The 27,174-nt window shown below is 35.8% G+C and overlaps 3 protein-coding genes across 7 annotated transcripts; 2 read left to right on the top strand and 1 right to left on the bottom strand.

Annotated features, from left to right (window-relative positions):
• Positions 1–77: 77 nt before the first annotated feature.
• ppt1 (palmitoyl-protein thioesterase 1 (ceroid-lipofuscinosis, neuronal 1, infantile)) lies at positions 78–5,946 on the bottom strand. Of its 3 annotated transcripts, none has more exons than XM_039680713.2 (10): positions 5,805–5,946; positions 5,459–5,594; positions 4,725–4,834; positions 4,505–4,632; positions 4,351–4,421; positions 3,602–3,704; positions 3,131–3,221; positions 2,923–3,021; positions 2,774–2,845; positions 78–433 (listed from the first exon to the last, which is right to left on the bottom strand). In XM_039680713.2, the coding sequence occupies exons 2-10, from the start codon at positions 5,571–5,573 to the stop codon at positions 311–313; spliced, it is 912 nt and encodes a 303-aa protein (XP_039536647.1). In that variant the 5' UTR covers positions 5,574–5,594; positions 5,805–5,946; the 3' UTR covers positions 78–310. The 3 variants fall into 3 exon arrangements, with proteins under 3 accessions (XP_039536647.1, XP_039536646.1, XP_039536645.1); XM_039680712.2 differs by having other exon boundaries at positions 5,459–5,587; positions 5,805–5,945; XM_039680711.2 differs by having other exon boundaries at positions 5,459–5,608; positions 5,805–5,944.
• Positions 4,317–19,102, top strand: LOC120485150 (sialin). 3 transcript variants are annotated; one of them, XM_089123042.1, is made up of 11 exons: positions 4,317–4,439; positions 7,865–8,032; positions 8,958–9,175; positions 10,839–11,072; positions 11,298–11,472; positions 12,032–12,150; positions 14,340–14,501; positions 14,578–14,710; positions 15,903–16,050; positions 17,010–17,100; positions 17,193–19,102. In XM_089123042.1, exons 2-11 carry the CDS (start codon positions 7,933–7,935, stop codon positions 17,337–17,339), a joined length of 1,527 nt encoding a protein of 508 aa, XP_088979168.1. In that variant the 5' UTR covers positions 4,317–4,439; positions 7,865–7,932; the 3' UTR covers positions 17,340–19,102. The 3 variants fall into 3 exon arrangements, with proteins under 3 accessions (XP_088979168.1, XP_039536642.1, XP_039536641.1); XM_039680708.2 differs by lacking the exon at positions 4,317–4,439 and adding an exon at positions 5,968–6,110; XM_039680707.2 differs by lacking the exon at positions 4,317–4,439 and adding an exon at positions 5,968–6,247.
• Positions 19,103–23,638: 4,536 nt separating this feature from the next.
• On the top strand, positions 23,639–27,054 carry LOC120485211 (elongation factor 1-alpha). The gene is made up of 8 exons (XM_039680833.2): positions 23,639–23,817; positions 24,403–24,559; positions 25,087–25,266; positions 25,359–25,655; positions 25,743–25,893; positions 25,973–26,229; positions 26,312–26,546; positions 26,636–27,054. The coding sequence occupies exons 2-8, from the start codon at positions 24,416–24,418 to the stop codon at positions 26,758–26,760; spliced, it is 1,389 nt and encodes a 462-aa protein (XP_039536767.1). The 5' UTR covers positions 23,639–23,817; positions 24,403–24,415; the 3' UTR covers positions 26,761–27,054.
• The last annotated feature ends 120 nt before the right edge of the window (positions 27,055–27,174 follow it).

Here is a 27,174-nt window from a genome sequence, read left to right as displayed (position 1 = left end):
AAATAAAAATCAGATCGGTGCTGCTATCGGTGCAGTTTAATATTAGTCAGTTGTAAATAAATACATGGGCCACTGGGTTCATAAGATTCAGTGTTTTATTAAAAAAGGAACTGAAAATAGTGCACAATTAGAACCAAAAAATAATCGTTATTTCATTAAGAAAAGATTTTATTATTATTGAATCAATCAAATAAAAATCAGATCAGTAAAACAAAACAGGCTTAATTCATATATGAGACAGTGTAAGACTGACAGTGGAAGTGTGCGTTAACTCTCTTACTGGGAATAAAGCGAGTTAACGTTACTGTGTTTAGCGTATGTAAGGAAGTAAATGCTCATTAAACCACTCTCGGGTGAACTGTAGGTGATCTCCATCTGAGGCGAGGAACACAAGCTTTCCTGCAGAATCCATCTGTGCCAACCCCAGGCGATCCTAACAAATACAAAACAACGGTAGATGAATCCCTTACCCCTATATATACACTTAATAAGGAAAAAGATTCAGTAAATAATGGGTGCACAGTGATTCATGAAGCTTTGAAACCTTGATTCGAACCAATGATTCTTCGCGTGTAAAGTCACATGGTTTCAAGTCGGGGCGATGATCCCTCCCTGTGTTTTTTTTTTATGTTTTATACATTTGTAGACATTTTGCCACATATGTAAAATATTTAATAGCGTTTTAGTTTCTTATTGGACTGATTAATCAAGCTCTCCATAAAACAAGCCCTTTGTAATAAAATAACACATTTTACAGCCTAGAGCCAGACCGATATATCGGCAGGCCAATATTATCGGCCGATATTAGGCATTTTCCAAACTATTCATTTTTCGGCCATTATAACTTCCCATTCCAAACACTATGGGCAGTTATAATGGCCGATAAATGAATATTTCGACAAAATAAAAACGAACGAAAAATGCTTCAACCATGTCATGAGTGTTTGAGTTGTATAGTTTGTCCATCAGAGGGCACTCACTCTACACTGTTCCTGTTGGCAACACTCGTTGAGTTGGTCACGATACATACATTGCTTTAATAACAATTAAAAGAACATCCCCATCAGTTCTCTTAACTCAAATAAGCATGAGAAAATTTGTGACTATCATGTCCAGTTTTGCTACTGTTAAATAAGCCGAGAGTGAAGCGGAATTAGCTAGTAATAGTTACGTTATGTTGTTACAGTGTAGTTGACTGACTGTCCTTTTAACTTTTGACAATGTGACTGTTGTGAATTTGATCCTTTAATTATACCTTTTATTTATTTTTATTTTTTTGCACTTCATATCCCACAATCCTTTTGTCAGTTTCACTACATTACCCATACACCCCCTGGGCAAGGTCTATAAGTAGACCTCACTTCCTCCCCTTTTTCTTTTGTATTGGTGAGGTGTGGCGGTTGGAATGGACACCCAACCATGTCCTTTCCTTAGGATGCGTTGAGTAAGTTTGTTTTGCCAATTGTTTAAAATATATGTTGTTGATAATATGTTACTGAAGAATTATATGAGTTTAATTTCCTTTATTGTATTGTTTGTAGTGACTAAAGACCATCTTGTACATCCTGTTTATCCTGTCCATCCATTAACATCTGTTCATTGGCATCATGTGTGTCAGCTCCAAGTGAATTAAGACTTTATCATCCTGAACTAAAAATAAATGAGAGCAAAGGACTGGTATTTTTTCCATGTGTTTTAATCAGACACACCATCAAGTTTCTACAACGCCAACGAACTTTGGATACATTTAACATCTGAGATTCAACAGTGACTGAAGTATTTCTTTAGTAGCGCGTGACCGTTATAGCGATGAGACGTCTCATCTCTCCTTGGTCTGTTATATTGAAAATATTGCTAAATTGCTAAATTATGGCTCATCGTAGACTAGCTAACCACAAAGCTAGCTAATGCCACTATCATCAGTCTGTTCTGTTGTGACAATAAAAGAAACAAGTTTCTTTTTAAAATGCATTATCATATTATTTTAGTTAAAACTCATAAATAACTACAAATAACTAATGTTAGGGAAATCTGTTAATGTTTTGTTGCACGTTTCTGAAATAAATAAAGAATATATATACATTGGCCGATATATCGGAATATCGGATTTTAAAAATATTTGTATCGGTATCGGCCTTCAAAATCCTTTATCGGTCGGGCTCTAATACAGACACATCGTATTCAATGGTATTAGATTAGGCCTACTTGTTAATTGCATTTAATGGATTACACTTTTAATAATAAATTTGCAAAGGGCTTTATGCTCAGCTGCACTACTTCCTGAACTTCAGCTAGCTCTTTGTTTCCTGTCTGCCATTATTGGACAAATTGATTAATTCAGGTGTGTCTGATTATTGTTGCTGTTACTACTGAGGTCAGGCACACCTGATTTAATCAATTTGTCCAATAATGGCAGACAGGAAACAAGGAGCTGGCTGAAGTTCAGGAAGTAGTGCAGCTGTGCATAAAGTCAATTAGTTTGTAAAAGGTGTTTTTTATGCATGTCCAGCAGGCGTCACCAGGGTGCGGCGTTTTCAGCGCTTACAAACAGCGATTCATTTTGCGAAGAATTTGATTCAATTGAATCAAAGCTTTCAAAGCTTCGTGTCTCACATCACTAGGTTCAATTGAACAGTAAATGTGGTAACAGTATAATCAAAGTAATAAATAAATAGCAATATTATGCAGGATATAAAGTATTTAAAAATAAAATACAAAATGTGGGTTAAATGTAGATCATTAATGACAGAGAAAAAAAGACAAGCATGTTTACCTCTTTATATATTGCACTTTCTTGCAGCGTTTCCAGCTCTTTACCTTGACCAGCTTTATAGAACCCAAACCACTAATGACGAAAATTCAGTTAGTAAGAGATTTTAGTTCAATGATAAAAGAGAAATTTAAAATAAACTGTTGATGTACCTCAGAATCCACAGGATCGACCATAGTGTCCTGCAGGAACTTAACCATGACAAACTTATTCAGAGACATGAGATTCTTCTTGTAGGTCTCGTTCAGCACCTGACAGAAATACCATTCATTTACGTTTACACCACACAGACAAATATATATATATATATATATATATATATATATATATTAGTAATTTCTCCCTTATCCTCAGACGTACCCGCTCCTGATTGATGTCAGCAAGGAATAGGCTGTACTTTTTATACAAGTCATCATTGAGGGGATCGTGCCAGTATTGTGCCTGCACCAAGCTAACATAAAATCACAATCAATATCACATAAAAAATGAAATATGGCAGCAACTAAGTGTAAATAGTAACAAAATGTATTTTCTTTGCACTAAGTGCAAACAGTAGTTTTGAAAAAATATTTTTTTTTTTACTTGTGGCAGAAAATATTTGCACCAAGTGTAGTATATTATAAAACTGTATGCAATAACAACATATTCAGTGTACATGACCATATAGATTGCAATCATAAAACTGGATATCTTCTGTAATTTTGACATTGGTGGGCAGAGTTTGTGTAAATAGCCTCTGTCAACAAAGGCAGAGAATAGACACTCGGAAACAATAATCAGTTTAGAGTAACATGAAATGGCCTGTTGAGAAGCACATAACCAAGCACACACTGTTTTTGAATGGCATCTGTGTAGGCTCCTGAGTTCAGCTTCTTGCGAATCCAGTCACAGATATAAGAGCTTTCACCAGGACATCGAGGAAGACCAAATACCCCTGTGATTTACAGAAAAGAGGAAGAGAGAGCCACATGTCAGACGAAAACAGGATTTAAAAAAAGCTGTTTGACTCATTTGAAATTTATTTTCAGAAAAAAATACTGAAATATGTATCACGGTTTCCACAAAAAGAAATAATAATGAAGCAGACCAACTGTTTTCAACATTGAAATTTATTAAGCAGTAAATCAGAATATTAAGAATGTAACACTGAAGACTGGAGTAATGGAGAAAAGTCAGCTTTGATCACAGTAATAAATTACAGTTTACAATATATTCCAATTAGAACAACATTCATTTTAAACCGCAATAATCTTACATTTTTACTCTTAATTAATGCAGTCTTGGTGAGAATAAGAGACTTTATTTAACAGTAGTTGGAGACTTTGACATTTTTAACAGTAGTGTGTGTCATTTTAAATGTTGTAAAAGATTGTGACTGCAAATATTATAAAATGATATTCCATGTAACTTTATTCCTACTCCATTATGTAAAACAGTTTCATATCTTGAAGCAACATAATCAAAACCAGGTTTGTTATGCCACATTGTTCCTGTAAACTGCTAACCACTTTTAGGAAGTAATTGTTTTTTTTTTTTAAGTAAACCACCACAGCGTGAGCAAAGCACATCTGTCACATTACCTTGATGCTGCCCACCGACCGAGATCAGGTTCTTCATCGGGGGGTCAGGACAGCGCTGAGCAACTGCCCGCCTTACGAAAGACAGAGAGGTAAACGACACGATTACACTTCCGACAATCCTTTGCATGAATATATTTGTGTAATAACCACTCACAGAAACTGTGACCCTTGGGAGAAGCCCATAGCATTGTAGCCTCCCTTCAGTTTAGGGTCCTTGGACAGCTGATCACAAACGAAAGACACCTGCTCATTGACATCCATGAAGAAGCCATTTTCAGTGTCCTGTGAAACAACAAATCAAAATCAGACACTTGACTTTGATTCAGAAAACAACAACGGCAATGACAAGAATGGAGGGTGTCGACCTGCTTTACCTGTAGAACTGACTTGCCAATCATCAGGGAAAGCACATAAATTCCTGGGACTTCCTCTTCCACCATCTTCTTCATCGCACCCATGCTCAGTGGATTGCAACAACTGTCTCCTGCAAAACCAAGTATCGTAGCAAACGCAGTAGGTAATTTGTGTGTTTAGGTCATTTTGCACAAAAAATGCCTCTTCCATAGATCATGACACTTAAAGGTATTTATTAGAATAAGAAATATTTTATTCTCAACAAGGCTTTATTAGAACACAATAAAAATAGCAATAATTTTAATTTAAAATAGCCATTTTCTATTTGTCATTAAATATACATTTCTGAAGTGTCACATGATCCTTCAGAAATCATTCTAATATGCTGATTTGCTGCTCGAAAAACATTCATTGTTATTATCAATGTTGAACAAAGTTGTGCCGCTTAATATTTTAGGGGAAACTGTTATAACTGTTATTAACACATTATATATTTAAACCTTTCAGATTATATACGATTAATCAATTTGACAGAACTAAAAATATATATATTATATTTTCAAATGTATCTATAAATTGCATATTTCAAAAATTTGGAGTCAGTTTTTAGTTGCTAAGTCACTATGTATACAAAGGCCTTTTTGTGGAGTGACACTGTACACTAGTGATTCCCGTATTCAGTGACTCAGTGGCCTATTATTGACCAGCAGGTTTGACTGATCTGGATGTGATGTGATGTGATGATGTGTCTCACCCATGCCGTGCCATATGACCAGAGGAACAGAGGCATTAGATCCGCACGATGAGCCGCACAGCAGCAACACACACACAGACACAGCGATGAGGCGAAGCTCCACAGAGAACCTCATTCTTCAATCTCAGTCTGAAGACTCAACACATTTATCTTTAACAGAACACAGTTACAGGAAGGGAAAGCACTAAACAAGGAACTGAATAACTCGATATCGTTTGGTTTCTGACGTAATATGTGCGAATATACAACCGGAAGCCTCCACTTTGCCTAGATAGGAATGGGTATCTTATATGAATTGCGTTAATAAATGCTTAACAATTGTCAGTTTAAGCCATTGTGTACTTACTGTGATTACTTTCTGTTCCTTAATCACATGACAGACGAAAACACCGCTCACTTCCAACAAATTCTGTTTAAAAAAAGATATTAGACTTATCAACTATAGCATAAACCTTCTGTCTATATAAACAAACACAGTCAGTCGATCCCGAGCGTTTAGATTGTGATGTTTCCCAGAGCAGGAAGTCTCCATCCACATCACGTGATCAAGACGTACGTTAAACAAAACTCAGAGCCAAGTATGGCTCTGACAAAACTAAACAGATCTGACCGTCTCGAAATGCAACATACCGGTCAGCATTAATGTTTCCAGGTATTTTAAAAATTTAGTACTTATTAAAAACATTTAAACGGTTTGCAAGTTTATGGAGGGGCCGTAAACGAATCGTCTTCTTTATAAGACATCCAGCGGTTGTTACATTTGTTTGGAATTAAAACATGCTAATAATGGTAAGTATAAATAAAAAGTGCTATATGTCATATGATACTTTGTATATGTATAAATAACGTATAAAAACCAATATACAACCCTTTGCATACGTGTGTGTGTACAAACACACACACATAGGCTACTGTAAGTTATATATTATCATATGTTTTTACATTTCGCTGTTTTTTTTTCACCTTTTAATATTTATGCTGAGTCAAGTAAAGAGGATGCAAATAATGCCACCTGTATTAATGATGCTATCGACATAAAGATGTTGTTGCTGATGTTTATTCAAGATGTCAGCTGATCTACTAATAACCTTTGTGCTGTTCATATGTTATGCTCATATGCTGTCATGTGCTCAAGTTCTACACTAGAGATAATGGGAGTTTAAACCAATATGATATGATATTTTACAGTTTCTAGTGCTTGGACAATTTGCTACACAAGTTTTGGGCTTCAGTTCACAATAGATGCAGTCCACATCTGAGTGAGTGAACTAAAACCATTAGTGAATACTATTAGCCTACTTTTTAAATTTAGAGCTTCCTTATTAATTTGGGCAATAGCATTTAATGACATGAAAATCACAAAGATTGAAAGGAGAATGTGGAGATGTTTACATATGTGCAATATAACAAATGACCTGAACTGCAAAAAATAATAGAACAGATCTGGAGAGTAAAAAAAACAGGATGGAAAAAAAAGCAAAGCTAAAGATGTACCGTTAATAGTATTTGAAAGGAATCAAGGAATGAACCCAAAAGGTCATGAATGAAGAACATTGTCATAGAATTCGTGAATCAAAGAAAATGAGACAGACGCATTTGCATAATGAATGATGACAGGAAGATTAAAAAATGTATATTGATCATGATGGATGGTCCAACAGAAAAGGAAGAGCCCACAGTGAATGGACTGATGATATCAAACACTAATATGGAGAATTAGACAGAAATGGAACTGGAAACAGAATAGCAAATACAGCATCAGAAACACGATTGTCGTTGATGATGATGCAATTGTTTAAAGGGATAGTTCACTTTGAAATTAATTTTTGGTATGTTTTAGTTTTCCTCAAGGGCATCCAAGATGTAGGTGTCTTTGTTTCCACAGTATTTTCAATTTTGGTCAAACTGTAACATATTTTTAGGGTTTTTTTTTTTCTGACAGACAAGAACGAATATTGAATATTGAAGGTTTTTTAAAATGAAGATGCCAAAAGAAATCTGTGTTAAGAACCCGAATCTAAAAGGATATTAAGATATCTTTAATACTTCTTGAGTTACAGGTGCATATTTAGGGCAACAAACAATAAATGTTTTTTCTCATTTCTGAGCTTTCACCATTGGCATATAATGCAACAAATATTGCTAAAGTCAACAGATTTAACGAATAGACCTACCAATCAAACCTGAAATAAAATAATGATGCTGCCTCTTTCTAAAGTTATTTTGACCCCCCCTGTAATTTGGCCTAAAATCTCAGGTGAAAATAATCATTTTGACCCACTACAAAACTGTGAATGACTCATCTGTAACATATTTCTTTTACCAGAGGAAAAATATATAAGCCAGGGGCCTCTGGTTGAGTTGACACATCACGTCACTAACCCAAATGTGTTGTTTTTGTTTCAGGATTTGTGGATGTCATACTTCGACTAGCTCAAGTTTAGCTCAAATCTTCCGCCTCAGCCATCGCGATCATGGCGCTAAACCACGGCTACTCCATTAACTCGAGCGCAGACGACCAGGACAGTGACACTGCACCACTTTTAGAAAGAGAAGTGAAGAGAAATACCACAGGTTAGACTGCGATTTGATCTTTTGCAGTTCATTAAAAATCTGCATGAAAAGTTGTGTGTTTATAATGTGCTTCATAAGTCTTGTCACACAAATACTACTGTTCAAAAGTGTGGGGTCAGTAAGATTTTGAATGCTTTTCAAAGAAGTCTCTTATGCTCACTGAGGCTGCAATTATTTGATCCAAAATACAGTATTGTGAAATATTATTGCCAAAAATGGCTGTTTTCTATTTTATCTATTTTAAAATGTAATGTATTCCTATTTTCGTTCGCCGTTGCTTCATCCATGTTGAAAACAGTTTTTGTGGTCCCTGAGTTTATTTTCAGGGTTCTTCAATTCTATTATTCTTGATCAATTGAATCCGTCCTTGCTGAATAAGTATTATTTTAAGTCCTGTCAACTCGATTAATCACGATTGACCGCATCTAACATAAAAGTTTGTGTGTACATAATATATGTGGGTGCACTGTGTATAATTATTTTATATATATAAATACACACACATGCTTGTATATATTTAAGAAATATTTTCATGTATATACTGTATATAGATTTATATAATTTATATTATATATAAATATCTTTTTCTTAAATATACATGCATGTATGTGTATATATATATATATATATATATATATATATACACACACAAAATAATTATACACAGTGCACCCACATATATTGTGTAAACCCAAACCTTTATTTTGGATGCGATTAATTGTGATTAATCATTCGACAGCCCTAATATATATATGTATATGTATCTAGATTTAGGTTAGATTTAGACTTCTTTCAAAAAGGAAAAAAAAAATCTAACTGACCCCAAACTTATGCAAAGTACTGTACTAAGTGACTATAATCTTTATAAATATTTTTTAAATATATAATTATTTGACATTTCAGAATGTATTTATATGTGTGACAGTGCCCCCCAAATGCTGCTCAGTGCGATGCAATCTGGCTGCTATGATGTTCTTTGGCTTTGCTGTGGTTTATGGTCTGCGTGTAAATCTCAGTGTTGCCATGGTTGCTATGGTAAATGGTACCAATGACCAGCCGTCATCCAAAAGCAATGTATCAAACGAGTGTCCAGGACCCTCCCATACACTTGACAACAACAGCCAAAGCTCAGAACAGCCAGGGGTAAGAATAAACCGCACAAAGCTTTTCATGCTCTGGACCTCGCAAGTCTCCACATATGTCATGGATCTGTTCTTATACACTACTGTTCATAAGTTTGGGGTCGGTGATTTTGATTCTAGGAGTTTTGTGGTTGAAATCCTTCCCTCGCGGGTCAATTTGACCCCCTTGGGAATGAATGGAATGCCAGGAATGCTTCAGTACTCATAGAAAAACCTAAAAGTTTGCTCAAAATTCAAACTAAAAATGCTAAAACTTCACCAATGATTTTATAATGTCTAGTCTACATACCGGTATGTATCTGAATGCATACTGAAGTTACCTGACTTTATTACCCAGCGGAACAGCTCATTTTCTCCAGATACAGCTATAAGGCCCTCTAGTGGCAAGACTAAATATGACCTGAAATATCATGTTATATTATTATTATTGTCAACAAGAGGTTGGCAAAGAGACCCACCCAATGTAAGATTGTTTGAGCTGAATTAAAAGGGTTATTCATGAAATTGAGATTTTGAATTTACATTTAAAGAATGGGAAGAATGGGTTTAAATTATTTATTTATTTATATTTATTGATTAAAATCTAGTAATTTAAAGGCAAATACAATGAAAAATAACAAAACATCTCCCAAAAAAAATGCACAAAAACTACTATCAAAATGAAATAATGTTTCTGGACAAAAAAAAGGATAATTTTTGGGCTTCGGGTCAATTTTGACCCGTGTGAAAAGGATGAGATGTTTTAAAAAAAAAATAATTGTAATCCTGTTAAGCCAAAGCTGAATTTTCACATGATTCTTCAGAAATCATTCTAATATCCTGATTTTCTGCTTAAGAAACATTTCTGATTATTATCAATGTTGATGAATGGGATGTTCAAAAGAACAGCATTTATTTGAAATAGAGATCTTTAAAAACATTAAAAATTTCTTCATTGTCACTTTTGATCAGTTTAATGCTTCCTTGGCTTTGCAGAATAAAAGTATTAATGCGATAGTTCAGCCAAAAATGAAATTGCAAGTGCTGTCACTTAGTTGTTCCAAACCTGTATGAGTTTCTTTCTTCTGTTGAACACAAAAGAAAATTTGAAGATATTTTGAAGAATATTGGTAATCCTACAGTCAACTGTTTGCTTACCACCATTTTTTTTAAATATCTTCTTTTGTGTTCAACAGAAGAAAGAAACTCATACAGGTTTGGAACAACTTGAGGGTGAGTAATTTAGTTTGAACATTTTTAATGTATTTTAATAACCACAAAAAAATTGTACTCTCCCCAAACTTTTGCCCTGTAGTGTACAGGTGAAACTCAAATAATTAGAATATGGCGCAGAAAGTTCATTTATTTCAGTAATTCAACTTAAAGAGTGAAACTAATATATTGTATGCAAAGTGAGATATTTCAAGCCTTTATTTGTTATAATTTTGATGATTGTGGCTTGCAGCTTATGAAAAGCTTTTCACAATATTCTTATTTATCTGTAAGCCATAATAATCAAAATTATAACAAATATTGGCTTGCAATATTTCACTTTGCATACAAAATATTAGTTTCATCTTTTAAGCTGAATTACTGAAAGAAATTAACTTTTGCATGATATTCAAATTTTTGGATTTCTCATTGATTCTTGTCATATTTCTCTCTCTTTAATTTTCTTTCCCAAGATTCCAAGATACCCATGGAGTCCCGAAACACAGGGAATGCTGCTTGGTGCGTTCTTCTTTGGATACCTGTTTACTCAGGTCCCGGGTGGATACCTGTCAGGTCGTTTTGGGGGAAGCCTCTTCCTGGGTGGTGGTGTTCTTGGAACGGCCGTCCTCACTCTCCTCACTCCACTGTCAGCTCAGCTCGGGGACAAGTGGCTGTTCGCCCTGCGTGCCCTCGAGGGATTCGGGGAGGTTCGCGGGCGCTTTAGTGAATAAAATAAAATAAAACAACAACTGACACAATAGTAATATCTTGTTGAAATTAATACTAACTAAGATTAATACATGCTGTAGAATTATTGTTCATTCTAATGTTATCTGAAGAACCCTATTGTAAAGTCTTACCCATGATTCAAGTGGAGAGTGTGTGTATAATATGCATCTGTGTTTGAGTGTGTGTGGTGTTGTTGTGTCTAGGGTGTGACGTTTCCGGCCATGATGGCGATGTGGGCCCGCTGGGCTCCTCCGTTAGAGAGGGCTCGTCTCATGACGTTCTCCGGGGCAGGGTCGAGCTTCGGTGCCTTCGTGGCTCTTCCTCTCACTGGCCTCATCTGCCATAGTCTGGGATGGCCTGCAGTCTTCTACTCCTGCGGTGAGGGATACAGACGTTTTGGGTCAATAATAGAAATGAATAAGACATTTATTATGTTACAAAAGATTTATATTTTAAATTAATGCTGTGCTTTTGAATTTTATATTCATTTAAGAATTATTTTTTTGTGGTTTCTGAAACAAATATCAAGCAGTTCAACTGTTTTCAACATTAATAATCAGAAATATTTCTTGAGCAGCAAATCATCATATTATGATGATTTCTGAAGGATCATGTGACACTGAAGACTGGAGTAATGATGCTGAAAATTCAGCTTTGATCACATGTTAATATTAATTAAATTAGAAAACAGTTATTTTAAACTGTAATAATATTTTACATTAGTGTTTTTACTGTATTTTTCATCAAATAAATGCAGCCTTGATACTTTTTAGAAAACTTTTTTTTTTAAATCTTACGAAACCACAAACTTTTGAACAGCATCTTTCGTCTTCATATTTTTAATATCATGCTTAATGTAATATAAATAAAATTATATCTTGTATTTTTTTGTATACAAACATATATATTAATTAACGTTTTTTTTTTTTACCACTAGGTGCTGCAGGGTGTCTTTGGGCAGTGATTTGGTTTCTCCTGGTATCGGATGAACCCCGAACTCACCCAAGAATTAGTGACAGAGAGAAAGATTACATAGTTACCTCAATTGGTTCACAGGTATGATCTACTTTTGATGATGCATACAGTTTGGTCTCCTTCTTCATTCATGAGGGGTAAATCAGTCATGCTAAAGTCCTCAGGTCTTTACACTGGCTCCCAGTTACATTTAGGTTACATTTAAGCATTATTACGGGTATATAAATCATTTAATGGTCAAGGTCAACTCTATTGTAAATTGGGAAATCGTGATTCCGTTTCTCACTCGGTGAAATAGAAATAAAATAAAATACAATACACAACAAATACAACATTGAGAACACTTCCTGTATTTTAGAAAATAGTGCAATGTTTCTATATACAAGAATTAGCAGCAACCCAGTTTTGGGCTAGGACCTCATTATATTGCAGATATACTCACTAAATATAGACCCAATAGATCACTCAGCAGGGGCGGTAAAAGTTCTCAAAAGTATAAATACCTAAATGAATAATATGAAATCACTTGGCCAACAATAACATTAAAGCAACACTAAAGAACATTTCCTCTGTGGTCCCCCTACAGGTTGGAAGTGGAATTGTCCGTTACCGCTGTTGTAAATAATTTAGCCTTCCACAGCCTACTGTCGCACACACCGCTTGCTGTTTATCCAGCACCGGCTTTAGAGTAAACGATGTCCAATTGTAATGGTTACCGCAAAGCAAGTCAAATTTGTAATTTCTTATTTTCTTATTGTCTTATTCGAACTACAGAAACGCGACCCGATCTGGCAAACTTGCATAGTGTGGTTATAGCAGATATTGGACCACAAAGCAAAGGCAGAAGTGCCTTTCGCCCTGATTTGATGAACCACTAAAATTATTTTGGAAACATTATTTTAAGGTAAAAAAAAAATCTTCTTTAGTGTTGCTTTAACATCAACTCACCATTCAAAAGAAAACCAAGTTTTTTATTGGTTTGGAAAGCCAATAAAGTTTAACAAATACTTGGACCGGGCATTGGGAAATGTATCGGATTCGGAGTAAAAATTAAACTTTGTCTTTAATATTGCAGTGGGGTAAGAGTGAAAGTAGATGCAAATAAAACATACTCAAGTAAAGTACAGATCCCCCCAAAAAAATACTTAAGTAAAGTAACAAAGTGTTTTTACTTTGTTACCACCACCGTCACTCAGATCATTAGGATCACATCAGCTAGAAATACCAAGGGTTCTCTTTACGCACGGAGACTCTGCTTTAGCTATTGTGCTGGACCAGCTTCCAGAGGTGATCAGATGTGCTCCTACAGTCACATCTAATCCAGACTCAAAACACTTCAGTTTAGAAGTGCTTTTACTGAGCTGCTGTTCGACTGACTGTATTTCTTTATTCTAAACTGTTTTAATTATTCTTATTTCTTTTGATTATTTTAATTTCTTCTATGTAATGCACTTTGAATTTCTTTTGTGTATGAAATGTGAAATATTAATAAACTTGTCTTGCCTAAAAATAAAATCTAGCATGATGATAAATGTGTTTTTGTGCTTAGAACTAATCAGCAAAATAACATGAATTTCCAGCATCATAATTAATCTGTGTTTTAGATCAACAGGCATCTATGATGCTTATTTTTCTCAGAATTGTGAGATATAAACTTAAAATTGCAAAAAAAAGTAAAAAATTGTGAGAAAATATGATTGCGTTCAAGTGTTTTTGTTGTCGTAATGTGGTAAAAAGATGGAGATCCAGACCTGTTATTTACCTAAATTATTTAGTTTGCTAAAGTCATCTCCCACAGCAAGAAGATGATTTATCAAAGCTCAAACGGTAAATAAAATGCTGTATAGTTTCTAGATCATGAATAGTACATATTTTTACCATTCACGACTCTCGCGTTGCTTTCTGCCATTTTGAAAAGGTCAAAGGTTACCTCATCTCAGCAACTCTTGCATCTAAATATTCTACGAGCTGCCCAGTGGAAAATCCCACATGAGGGGGTGTTCGGGTGCACTTTCCTCGTCGGCTTTTGGCATTTACCATAATTTCCATTGCACATGAACGCACCAGTAAACTCGTAGTATAGAAGAACGTATTTCGTCTTTTTATCTCACAATTCTGACTTTTGTTCTCGCAATTGTGGGTTTATCACAATTCTGTCTTTATTTCTCACAATTAGGACTTTATTTCTCATAATTACGAGTTAGCAGTTCGTCATTTGGTCGATTCAACGAACGAAATGACTCAAATCCAGCTATTTTCTCTGTTTTTAGGGGACTCCTCATGGTTGGTCAGTGCCTTTAGTGCCTATGCTGTTCTCTGTGCCTCTTTGGGCCATAATCATCTCACAGATGTGCTCCAACTGGTCTTATTACACTCTCCTCACTTCACTTCCCATCTACATGGACACTGTGCTCCACTTTGATTTGCAACAGGTGAGGCAATCGGTGTAATTCGATTGAACCAGTCTGGTTTCTATACTGCGTCTCACTGTATCTTGTCATCATTCAGAACTCGTTCCTCTCTGCTCTGCCGTATCTGTTTGGCTGGCTGTTCTCAGTGGGCTCGGGTGTGCTGGCAGATGAGCTGCTGGAGAGAGAGCTCCTGAGTGTCACCGCCATACGCAAGATATTCACTTTCATTGGTACGTGATTTGAATGGAAGCCATGGAATAAAACTAAATTACGGAGCCGACGTGCAGACAAGAAATGTACATCGTGGCCACGAATTAAGAATTCGTTGTCTCGTTTTAGTGAATATAGTAAAAATATTAAGAAAAACATGCTGATGTATTAGTAAGTCGTGGGAAAGAATCGTTAAATTGTGGCCATGATATACTTTTCAATGATGTCGTGTGGGGCTCCATACAAAAAAAAAACTTCTTACCTCACAATTCTGACTTTATTTCTTGCAATTCCAAGTTTGTAACTCGCAATTCTGACTCTTTTTCCTCAAGATTGTGATATAAACTCTAAACTAGGAGTAAAAAAATCAGAATTGTGAGGTAATTTTGACTTTTTTGTCACAATTCAGATTTTTTCTCAATTCTGTGGAGAAAAAAATTCGAATTTTTTCTCAGTTTTTACTATATCTCAGAATTGTCTCACAATTTTGACTTTTCTTGTAATTTTAGGTTTATATCTCACACAAAAATCTCAGTTTCTATTTATTTTTCTCAGTTCTGATGTTATTTTTCAGAATTGTGAGATATAAACTTAAAATTGCAAAAACAAATGTTGATTTTTTTTATTTTTATCTCACAATTCTGACTTTTGTTCTCGCAATTGCGAGTTTATCACATATAAAACTCGCATAATTTTTACTTTTCTCTTGCAATTTTAGGTTTGTTTATATCTCACAATTCTGAGGAAAAATATTCTCAGTTTCTATTTATTTTTTCTCAGTTCTGATGTTATTTATCAGAATTGTGAGATATAAACATAAAGAACATATTTGTCTTTTTATCTCACAGTTCTGACTTTTGATCTTGCAATTGTGAGTTAATTACAATTCTGTCTTTATTTCTCTCAATTATGACTTTATTCCTCAGAATTGCGATTTTGATCTATTACAAGTTTATATCTCACAATTCTGTTGCAATTGCATGTTTATATCTCTTAATTTCTCAGAATTGTGAGACCAACTCAGAATTATGAGGAACAAGTTTGAAAAATTGTGAGATAAATAGATAAATATTCTGTGTTTGGACATTTTTTCTTTTGTCACAAATTTTAATGAATATTTATGGTAACCAAGTGTAAGAGGGGACAGATACATATACGTTGTAGTGCAACTTCTAGGCAATTCTATTGATATGTTTGTCTTGTATCCCATAGGTCTGTTTCTTCCCGCTGTTTTCCTGCTGGCGGTGGGCTTCTCGGGCTGTAGTGCTGTGATGGCCGTGACGTTTCTGACTGTGTCCAGTGCGTTTGGGGGTTTCAGTGCTGCTGGCGTCTTCCTTAACCAGATTGATATTGCTCCACGGTACAAAAACTAAACCACTATGGGGGTTTTTAACCACTATTTGTAGGCTATGAGTTCCTTCTGGAATTTCCTATTGGTTTTTGAAGAATTTCTAAATTTTAAAATCAAGTCTGTGGTTAATGAATGAAGTCTATGAATTAAAGGAGTAGTTCACTTTTAAAAAAACTTTTGCTGATAATTTACTCACCCCCATGTCATCCAAGATATCCATGTCTTTCTTTCTTCACTCGAAAAGAAATTAAGGTTTTTGATGAAAACATTCCAGGATTTTTCTCCATATAATGGACTTCAATGGGAACCAAACGGTTCAAGGTCCAAAAGACAGTTTCAGCGCAGCTTCAAAGGGCTTTAAACGATTCCAGACGATGCATAAGGGTCTTATCAAGAGAAACGATCGCTCATTTAACAAAAACAAAAAACAAAAAAAGTTTTATAAGCTCAAATGCTCACCTTGCTCTGTTCTGTGATGCGCCATCGTGACTCTCCTGTTCGAACTCGTTTATCAAAATGAATAAATCTTTTTTTTCGTGTTATTTGGTTCATTCAACAAACAAAATGAATGAGTTGACTCAGGAAAAGATTTGTTCATTTTGATGAACAGGTTTGAACAGGAGAATCACAAACGCGCATCACAGAACAGAACTTGTGTCGCTTGATAAGACCATTAGTCATCATCTGAAATCGTTTTAAAGCCCTTTAAACAGTTTGCACTGAAACTGTCTTTTGGACTTTGAACCATTTGGTTCCCATTGAAGTCCATTATATGGAGAAAAATCCTGGAATGTTTTCATCAAAAACCTTAATTTCATTTCGACTGAAGAAAGAAAGACATGGATATCTTGGATGGCATGGGGGTGAGGAAATTATCAGCAAAAGTTTTTGTTTTTTTTAAAAGTGAACTACTCCTTTAAGTACATCTTCCACTTTTTTGCACCAGTTATATATCCATATTTTCTCAGGTACGCGGGAATGCTTCTAGGAATCACAAACACTTTTGGGACCATCCCTGGTGTTCTTGCACCAATAGTAGTGGGTTACTTGACCAAAGATGTAAGCTGTCCTTGTATACATTATATATCTACAGTTTGAAGTCATTTTGGTATGTTTTTTTAACATATTCTCCCTTTCTTTGCTCCGACCAGCACTCAGTTACAGGATGGAGGCATGTGTTCTGGTTGTCTGCTGGAGTGAGCGCCTTCGGAGCCATCTTTTACGTCATCTTTGGCACTGGAAAGATTCAGAGCTGGGCAAGGACAGATGAGGAATCAGACACAGATACACACAATTAAACATTCCAGTTGACCAATTCACAGGGATATTACAGATATGTTCAGAGGGATATGTTATCAGTCAAAAGTTTGGACACACTTTGCTTTGTTTTTCATGCTCTTAAAAAAAAACACACATTGTTACACACTTTATTTTACAGTGTCATTATATATATATATATATATATATATATATATATATATATATATATATTCTTTTAAATGAACCAGATAGTATTTTTTAGGCCACTACATAATTTCCATACTTTAAAAAAACTTTAAAAAAAAATGTCTGTCCAAACTTTTGACTCTGATATTAATTATTTTTCACTCAGGGTTTTTTAAGGGAAAACCGGAAGTGCCTTAACAACAAAAAGTTTCTGGCAATATTTTACACGTTGAGTTAATCATGATTGAAGGATGGAATTGAATGGAATAATTTCGTTTCATAATTCTATTACTTTTGCTAAGTGTAATATGTGTTACGTTGGTGAAATGTACAAATCTAGAGGTTTCAATCATATTTTATTGCAATTGAAAATACTTATTAATAAGCACTTTAATGCATCAATAATGAAAATACTTGACTCTTTTTGGTACCAGTTCTTTTCAGGCCATTTTAATCTTGTTAATGAAGGAACTACTCTATTCATTGTGACAGTTTAGCTCTGGTTGCTATCTAACATTTTCATGAAAACCATGGTCTTTCCGTTTTACTTACAGATAGTGTTCATATTTACTGGAATAATCCAGACGGAAATTATTGTTTCATTATTGTTTGAAACTTGCCTTTTCAAAGGTTTACAAAGTTACAAAGTCATATTAAGTTTAATTTAATGTTTATTTTAAGCACTTAATTTGTCTCTGTTTGAGTCACAATGCCAACGACATGAATATCTCATTGTTTAGTATTTTAGTTTAATTTTTTAAATTATAAATATTTCTGTACAATAAATGCAATGCGATGTTTACAGTGCAGATTTAGGGTCATGATTTAGAGATCACTAATCAAATATGTGCATTCCTATGTGCGATAACCCCACATAATTTTAATTGCTACACTGATATATGATAAAAGATATATGATAGATGAACCAATAGACCCAACCACATTCTAATTAAAGGGCTAGTTCACCCAAAATGATGTCATCATTTTCTCACTCTATTTTGTTGCACACAAAAGTCTCTCTTGTTACCAAAATTCTTCAAAATATAATATTTTTTGTTCGACAGAAGAAATAAACTAATACAGGGTTGGAACAAACTGAACTATCCCTTTAACTGACGCTGTGCAGTGACTGCCAGCAGGTGGCGCATCCCATCGCTGATAAATGGCTAGATCATAAGAATGTCGCAAATTTTACAGCAGATAGAACTGAGTGTTTAAATGCTATATGTATTCAAAATGTGTAAGCCTATAACTAAAACGGTTGATGAGTAACAATACCAGAAATATGCACAGTGACACTGCCTCCGGTGTTTACATTACGGTTACATCAGCACAGTTGAGTAAACGACCCGGATGTGCTTTGCTGAATGCGGCAAGATCTCACGTGATTGCTTATTTACATCAGGCGTGACCCTGATGTAAGCGTGAAGAATGTAATGTAGCCTGACTGGATAGTTTCATTGATATAGGGCGAATTTTTATCAACAAGAGAGCGGGATATCCTTACTATTTTAGGCTAGTCTTTTTTTAATGTACCCTATGTAAAAGCACGTATATTCCTTATTTCCAAAATTTGTGTTTAAATAAATGATTTGGTGGACAAAACTAAACCTGGGAGAGTCGTAAAATAACATTTCTTGTGTTACAGTTTTACTAGCTGTTCAAGGGAGCAAAGTATTTGAACTATGAACTTGAACTTTCCATAAAAACCCTGTCATGTTGTTAATTATATTACTGTAGATGAGTCATATTTTAGGCTTATATAGCCTTAATATGAACACGTTTTTTATTTTGGTTTTTAGCAGTTGTGAAGTGATTTCCTTTCATTCATAGACATTTGCATTCTCACCAAATGTGTGAGACAGATGCATGGGGTTCTCACACATGCAGATGTGTGTTCTTTGACCCCCAGCCATTTGCATTACACCTTAAAAATGCATGGGAGAAAATGCATTGCAAATCAAGTGTAAGTTTGTTCCCTTGAGGGGGAGGTGGAGGATTTCAACTTTTAAGTTAAAGGTTTTTTTCTTTGTTACAAGATTGGCCTAATATTTATGACTATATATTGGACATTTTGAAGGCTTTATTTAAAGGAATAGAAATGATTTATCCATGCACATGATTATTTTCATATGCCTCATAATTTTTAATCAAAATAACTTCCTCTCCCTCTTGCAGCAACATTTCTTCTCTTGCAGCAACATTTCTTCTCTGATCGACCAATAGCAGCCCATAACCATTCGATCAATTCTTCACATACAAAATCAAGTCACGCCCCCCTACATTTGTAAAGCTTTTCTTTCTTTTTTATTCAAGAAACAGATGATGCAAATATACAAACACCTTCAGGGGTACAAAAAGTAATTAAAAAAAAACAAAACATTTGAATGTAAAGACATATGTATTAAGGATCATTTACATACATTTATGTGTATGTACATAGGCCTACATATAAATTAAAGACATAAAAAAAAAATAAAAGGTTACGTACCATATTTTTGTAGGGAAACAATATTAACTGGATAGATAATTAGAAAAAAAACAATGTATCAGAGAAAACTAAAAACAAAGCAATAGTTCAAATTATTTCAGGATTCTATCATATTTTTTTTCATTGCTATGTTTAAACTAAAAGACTTGAGCAGTGACCTTTATCTCAAACAAAAAATGAGGTGAGCCCATAAATGTCTATGGATAAAAAATTTGCCAAACAAAATAAAAAAGTTTTGTTTCTGTTCCAGAAGCTTTTTTATTCAGATGTATGTCACCAATAGGGAAACTTCCATTTCATGTAGACTTTAAACAAGATGTGTGTATTGCAAAAAATGACAATTTACATTACATTTGCATTTATTCATTTAGCAGAAACTTTGATCTAATCCAATTTATGAGGCAAAACTCACATGCATTGCTGCAATACTTAAAAAGTAAGCCATAATACAAAGCTACGTTGCACTGAGCTTTGAGGGAGAAAGAGAGAGAGTGAAGTTCAGGCCTTTCCCTCTGTATTGCATGACTCAACACTGATCTCATGCCAGACTCTGACGTTGATTCGTGGCACACATTCCCTGCCCTCCCACACTTGTGGAGTGCCTCAGCTAGAAACCAAATGGCAATATATCTGGATAAATATCTATTAAGCCTGTTAGCATTGTGCTGCTACATGAACCAGCCAAACCGGTCCGACCCGACCAAGAGTCGTCCCTATAAACAAAGACAAATGTTCAGTGGTTTGAAGCGGTTTGATATATGCTGAGCTGTGTTTGTATGTTGGGACTCCAGACAGCTGTGCTGAGTGAATAGTGATCATCCTTGAGCTATGTGTGAGGAAAAGTACGAATCGCCGCAATTCACTTTGTGAATGTGAATGTCAATCTTTTTTTTTCTTTTTCTCAATTGCTGTGGAATCTCTTTTTTATTTCAGTCATATGCTTGCACAATTCTGTTACCTTCATTTTCTAGGATTTCTGTTAAAGAAGACCACAATCATGATTAATAACGAGATTTTTTAAAGGATTTGTCTGATTATTTACTTGCCCTTGTAGGTTCGGGTTGACTTAATCAGAGTTGTTTCAAATTTAGATTAGCTGTTTCACAAGCATCAAGCTGACAGGTAAACTCATTTATTTTTTTGATTAAAATAAAGTTTCTTACCGGTATTTCAAAATGATGTAACACCATCTGCAAAGCATGCAGTATTGAAACAATATTGCAATGTGGAAGTAAAAAAAATGTTGATTATATATATAAATTATATACTAGATTATATAAATATATTTAGCTCATTAATGCAATATTTCATGGTATGAAGACATTAGACATTATTTATTTATTTAATGCAGTGTGTAGTTGTTTTATCAACTGATGTCTTTTGTGGATATAAATAATACAATTCCAATGTCTTCCTGAACCCACTAAACTTAATTTTCACTCAATTTATTGCAAATTTAGAAAACTGGTTTATTGTCTCATTATTATTATTAATGCACATAATTCAGCTTTTTATTTCTATGTATTATCTTTTGACAATGCAAAGCATTGCTTGCATGAAGGACACTGTATGAAGACTGTTAATACAATTATGACTGATTATATTTTACTCGAATAGACAGTCGATCCTTGTCATTTGTGTGATGTGGGGCGCAAACGCATGCAACAGTGAAATATTGGTCTATTATGTTAGTTCTTATGAATAGTATTACAAGTTATATTATAAAAGTGTTGTCCCCCTTTTTCTTTTATGACAGCACTTTGAGCTGCAAGTTTGTGTAAAACATGTTTTATCATGTTCTCCAGCATTTTTTTTTTTACAATTATTATATTATTAGCAGTTTTAAATGAAAAAAATCCAGTGATTTCTTTGACTTTAGACTCTGATTGTCCTAGTATATATGGCCAGACTGTGCGCCTGATCTTGACTGAAAACAGCAGCTGCCGACCACCACGCATCTGTTACCTAGTCCTAGGGAGAGTTAACTGGAGACGCCAGCTCTTTGAAATAAAGCTATGAGGAATGCAAGACATTGAGGATGGCGTTAAAGGCTTGTATAGCGTTGAAGGCAATGGAAGATTCTCTACACTCTAAAAACAATGAACTCTGAATGCATTAAATGCATGCAAACTAAGGGAAATTACGAAAGTCTCATTGCCTCCCATGGGCTTATGTTTTAAAATAGGCTCGTCAAAATCTCACCATTCTGCAAATAGTCCTATCTGATGGCATTTGAATCTGAATAGACCAACCAGCGGGTGGAGATGCATCTGAGACAATAGACCTGAGTGGCCTTATCGACTCTGTGCTATTGCTGACTCATTTACATACAGGACTGGACTGATCACTGTGTCTCTCTTGGTTTCATCAACTAAAATACAATTATAATTCCTGTCCATTCACTGAAGCTGATGCAATGATTTTTTTTTACTTTGAGAATAAGCACAAAGAGGAAAAAGAAATAAACTGCTGTGTATATAATGCACTGTAGCAACTTTAACCAAACCCAAATAATTAAATGTGAATTTTTAAGAAGTATGTGTGATGAAATTATTCAGCTTAATCACTGATATAATGCAGTTTTAGTTTTATAGTGATGATTGCTGTCAATCATCATAAAGACATCAAAAAATGTAACTTGAGTGATTTAAAATGGAAAGACTAAAGATGCAAATGTGTATTTAAAAATATATTTATGTGTAATAAATATTTATTGCCTATTTGTATTGGTATCTCAAAAAATGTATATAATAAGTAACAATATATGTTCCCATTATGTACAGTAGCATTCAAAATTAGTAAATGTTTCTGAAAGAAGTCTATTGTGCTCTCCAAGGCTGTATTTATCTGATCAAAAATACAGTAAAAACAGTAATATTGTAAAATATTATTACATTTTACGTTTTACTGATAGCCTTTATTTTTATGATGGTAAAGCTGAATTTATAGCATCATTACTCCAGTCTTCAGTGTCACATGATCCTTCAGAAATCCCTCTAATGTGATGATTTGCTCAAGAAACATTCATTTTTTATTATCAATATTGAAAACAGCTGTGCTGCTTAATATTTTTCTTTTTAGGAAACCGTGATACACTACCATTCAAAGTAATATAGGCCTATAGAAAGGACACATTCAGTTGAGAGTGAAGACATTTATATTGTTACAATAGATTTCAATTTCAAATAGGGCCTACTGTTTTGTTTTTTTAACCTTTCTATTAAATGAATCCAGACAAAATGTATCACGATTTCCACAAACCTATTAAGCATGCAAAAATGGTTTAAAAATGAGAACCATTATTAATAACTGCAGCACAAAATCAGCATTTAACTATGATTTCTAAGGGTCACATGACACTGAAGACTGGAGTGATGATGATGCTTTGATCACTGGAATAAATTACACTTTAAAATATATTATAATAGTCATTTTAAATTGTCACAATATTTCACAGTATTATTTTATAATCAAATAAATGCAGCCATGGTGAAATTAAGAGGCTACTTTCAAAAACAAAAAAAACTTTGACTTTACATATTTATACTGTATATCGCAACATATATTTGTAACAAAAAAACAAAACAAAAAAAATTCAAACAGTGAAGCCGATGTTCAGACAGAGCATAGGGTTCAGAGAAACAGAGTCGTGACGTATGGATGACGAGCCGGGAGATTTTCACGCAAATGTGTGTGATTTGTGGGGCGATTAGGGAGGGAGAGGAAGCGGGGGGTTGTTCCTCCTCCCGCGTATAAATTCGCCAACCAAAGCATATTTCTTCCTCTTTCTGTTACCTGGCAAAGGGGAGCAGCAGCCGAGGAGTTATCGCTCAATCCTGGTGAGTGCTTTTTCTGCTGCCTAGGCCTTTGGTTTTTAGTCAGTTTTTGACTTGCTAGAAACTTTGGGACAATTATTTTTTCTTTATAAGGTTCGCGGTTTGTTTTAAAATTTGTTACTTAGCGTGTTTTATCACTGGCGGTTTATATAATGGTTTCGCTCTAATTTTGTTTTTTAAACGTTGTATTTGTTTAATTTGTATGTTTAGAGGAGTTAATTTTAATTATTTTTTCCGTGTACGTTTATCGTTCAAAGAATGGGAACCGGTGAGAGAACAAAGGCAGTAACGTGAACGTTAACCGACTGAAGTCACAGGCCCGCTAAAAGCCTTCCACACATTCTCGCATCCAACAGCTGTTACTAGAGACAGATGTCTGACTCCTTTGGATGCCTCTCAAACATTTAAGTTATTTATTGTAACTTAATACCCCACTACCCTAAAGAAACACGTGTCGCAGTCGCCTTATGTGAAGTAGGCCGGTTGAAAGATTGGGCATCTCTAGTTGCGAGATCCCCAATCAAAGGTTTATATGAAAAATGTGCTTGTCTTTTGTCTTAAGCTTTCCCATTTTCCTTCCTTGTACAGAAACTAATCAATCATGGGAAAGGAAAAGATCCACATTAACATCGTGGTCATTGGCCACGTCGACTCCGGAAAGTCCACCACCACCGGCCATCTGATCTACAAATGCGGTGGAATCGACAAGAGAACCATTGAGAAGTTTGAGAAGGAAGCTGCCGAGGTGAGTGTTTGGACGCTTTAACGTTTTTTTATTCGTAAATGGATTGCGGCGTAAGTTGAGGTAACAAGAGCCAAAATGGCGGCGGTAGCACGCGTTCCTGGGCTCAAGCCGGCTGGGTGTGGGAAGGGGCGGAGCCTCAACGGGACTCGCTATGACGTTGCAGTTTCTGTAATGGCGCCTAGTAGGCCGAGTGACATGTGCACTAGTTCCTTTCAACGTTTCAAGCAGTTTCACTACTCAAATCAATTGTTTAATAAATTCTTTGTTAACTTTTAAATCAAAATGGAACTTAAAATTTATTTCTGTGAAGTTAGTTTAGTTTGCCCTAATCTCTAAACAACTCTTTTCCCCTCCCTTTTGCAAAGACTTTACTGATGTGAGGAGCAGGACAACTTGTTAGTCACATAAGATCAGCAATAGCAAACTTAAGTTGTACCCTTTTATCCTGTCTTATTGGAACATTGTACTATTTCTATTGTTTCTTGTTAAATAAAGCGTGTTTATTAACAATTCTCTTTGTCAAACAGATGGGCAAGGGCTCCTTCAAATATGCCTGGGTGCTGGACAAACTGAAGGCCGAGCGTGAGCGTGGTATTACCATTGATATTGCTCTCTGGAAGTTCGAGACCAGCAAGTACTACGTCACCATCATTGATGCCCCTGGACACAGAGACTTCATCAAGAACATGATCACTGGTACTTCTCAGGTAGGCCTACACTCTATTCATGCATAACTGTGCTCTTTGGGATGATCTTAAAGTAGGGTGTGGTTAACCGTTCTTGTGTTCTTCCCACCCAGGCTGACTGTGCTGTGCTGATTGTTGCTGGTGGTGTTGGTGAGTTTGAGGCTGGTATCTCCAAGAACGGACAGACCCGTGAACATGCCCTCCTGGCTTTCACTCTGGGAGTGAAACAGCTTATTGTTGGAGTCAACAAGATGGACTCCACCGAGCCCCCCTACAGCCAGGCCCGTTTTGAGGAAATCACCAAGGAAGTCAGCGCCTACATCAAGAAGATCGGCTACAACCCCGCCAGTGTTGCTTTTGTCCCAATCTCTGGATGGCATGGAGACAACATGCTGGAGGCCAGCTCAAACGTAATTAACTTTGCTGATCTGCATTAAAGTTGAGCAATTTTGCAATATTTTCGAGTTTTAATTGGCATTGTTTATCTTCCTTTTTAGATGGGCTGGTTCAAGGGATGGAAGGTTGAGCGTAAGGAGGGAAATGCTAGTGGTGTTACTCTTCTTGATGCCCTGGATGCCATCTTGCCCCCAAGCCGTCCCACCGACAAGCCCCTCCGTCTGCCACTTCAGGATGTCTACAAAATTGGAGGTTTGTATTAATACTCCAGATTGTTTAAGTTCTAAGTTCAAAATGCTTGGATTGTCTTTAATGTAACTTTATTCTCAAGGTATTGGAACTGTGCCCGTGGGTCGTGTGGAGACCGGTATCCTCAAGCCTGGCATGGTTGTGACCTTTGCCCCTGCCAATGTGACCACTGAGGTTAAATCTGTTGAGATGCACCACGAGTCCCTTTCTGAGGCCTCTCCTGGTGACAACGTTGGCTTCAACGTCAAGAACGTGTCCGTCAAGGACATCCGTCGTGGAAACGTGGCTGGAGACAGCAAGAACGACCCACCAATGGAGGCTGGCAGCTTCTTGGCTCAGGTTAGGCCTTTTCCATTATTATGGTTTTTTATAATAGTCAGTTTTGATGTAAACTCCTGTATTAACTCGTGTTGTCTCGCAGGTCATCATCCTGAACCACCCTGGTCAGATCTCTCAGGGCTACGCCCCAGTGCTGGACTGCCACACTGCTCACATCGCCTGCAAGTTTGCTGAGCTCAAGGAGAAAATCGACCGTCGTTCTGGCAAGAAGCTTGAGGACAACCCCAAGGCTCTTAAATCTGGAGATGCTGCCATTGTTGACATGATCCCTGGCAAGCCCATGTGTGTGGAGAGCTTCTCTACCTACCCCCCTCTTGGTAAGTTCTCTTACTAATTGACCTTCTCTCATCTATGTCTTCAGTATCCACTTGTGTGGAACATGATGCTAATCTCTCTCCATCCATAGGTCGCTTTGCTGTGCGTGACATGAGGCAGACCGTTGCTGTTGGTGTCATCAAGAGCGTTGAGAAGAAAGCTGCTGGCTCTGGCAAGGTCACAAAGTCTGCACAGAAGGCTGCCAAGACCAAGTGAATTCCCCTCGATCAGGCTGTTCCAAAGGTTGTGGTATGTTCTGCCCAACCTCCTGGAATATCTCTAAACCTGGGCACTCTACTTAAGGACTGGCTAATGCTGATTAAAACTCATCGGAAAAATTTTCGCAGGAAAGGAAAACAACTTGGATTAAGTGTGGCTTTATTGATTGACTGATAGTGCCTCTTTCAGTTATTAAATTTGTTTTGAAATGGTTTAGAACTGCACCTGTTGCCACAGTAAAATTTGGAAAGAAGCTGCTGAATAAACTAATAAAGGTATTAAAAATCGAAATTGTGCGTTGTCTCCTGTGGTGACTTGGGTAATGGGTGGGATGAGCAACTGAAGTGGTTTGTCAGGGTCATTGCAGCTGTTTTAACACGTGTTGCAGGCCTTTTTTTACCTTCCTTGTGC

The sequence above is a fragment of the Pimephales promelas genome, chromosome 18, assembly GCF_988280905.1.
Source record: "Pimephales promelas chromosome 18, fPimPro1.hap1.1, whole genome shotgun sequence".
Taxonomy (NCBI): Eukaryota; Metazoa; Chordata; class Actinopteri; order Cypriniformes; family Leuciscidae; genus Pimephales; species Pimephales promelas.
The sequence above is the reverse complement of the archived record's forward strand: the minus strand, read 5'-3'. Positions and strand labels throughout refer to the sequence as shown.

Bases quoted from the DNA above. Each gene is read 5' to 3' on its own strand.
- ppt1 (XM_039680713.2), bottom strand. From the start codon at position 5,573: ATGAGGTTCTCTGTGGAGCTTCGCCTCATCGCTGTGTCTGTGTGTGTG. The intron at 3,222-3,601 runs GTGTGTGCTTGG...ATTTTATGTTAG, and splicing joins ACAGATGCCATTCAAAAACA to CTTGGTGCAGGCACAATACT. The intron at 3,022-3,130 runs GTACGTCTGAGG...TATTTCTGTCAG, and splicing joins CTGACATCAATCAGGAGCGG to GTGCTGAACGAGACCTACAA.
- LOC120485150 (XM_089123042.1), top strand. From the start codon at position 7,933: ATGGCGCTAAACCACGGCTACTCCATTAACTCGAGCGCAGACGACCAG. The intron at 8,033-8,957 runs GTTAGACTGCGA...TATGTGTGACAG, and splicing joins AGTGAAGAGAAATACCACAG to TGCCCCCCAAATGCTGCTCA. The intron at 11,073-11,297 runs GTTCGCGGGCGC...TGTTGTGTCTAG, and splicing joins CCCTCGAGGGATTCGGGGAG to GGTGTGACGTTTCCGGCCAT.
- LOC120485211 (XM_039680833.2), top strand. From the start codon at position 24,416: ATGGGAAAGGAAAAGATCCACATTAACATCGTGGTCATTGGCCACGTC. The intron at 25,894-25,972 runs GTTTGTATTAAT...TTTATTCTCAAG, and splicing joins GGATGTCTACAAAATTGGAG to GTATTGGAACTGTGCCCGTG. The intron at 26,230-26,311 runs GTTAGGCCTTTT...GTTGTCTCGCAG, and splicing joins CTGGCAGCTTCTTGGCTCAG to GTCATCATCCTGAACCACCC.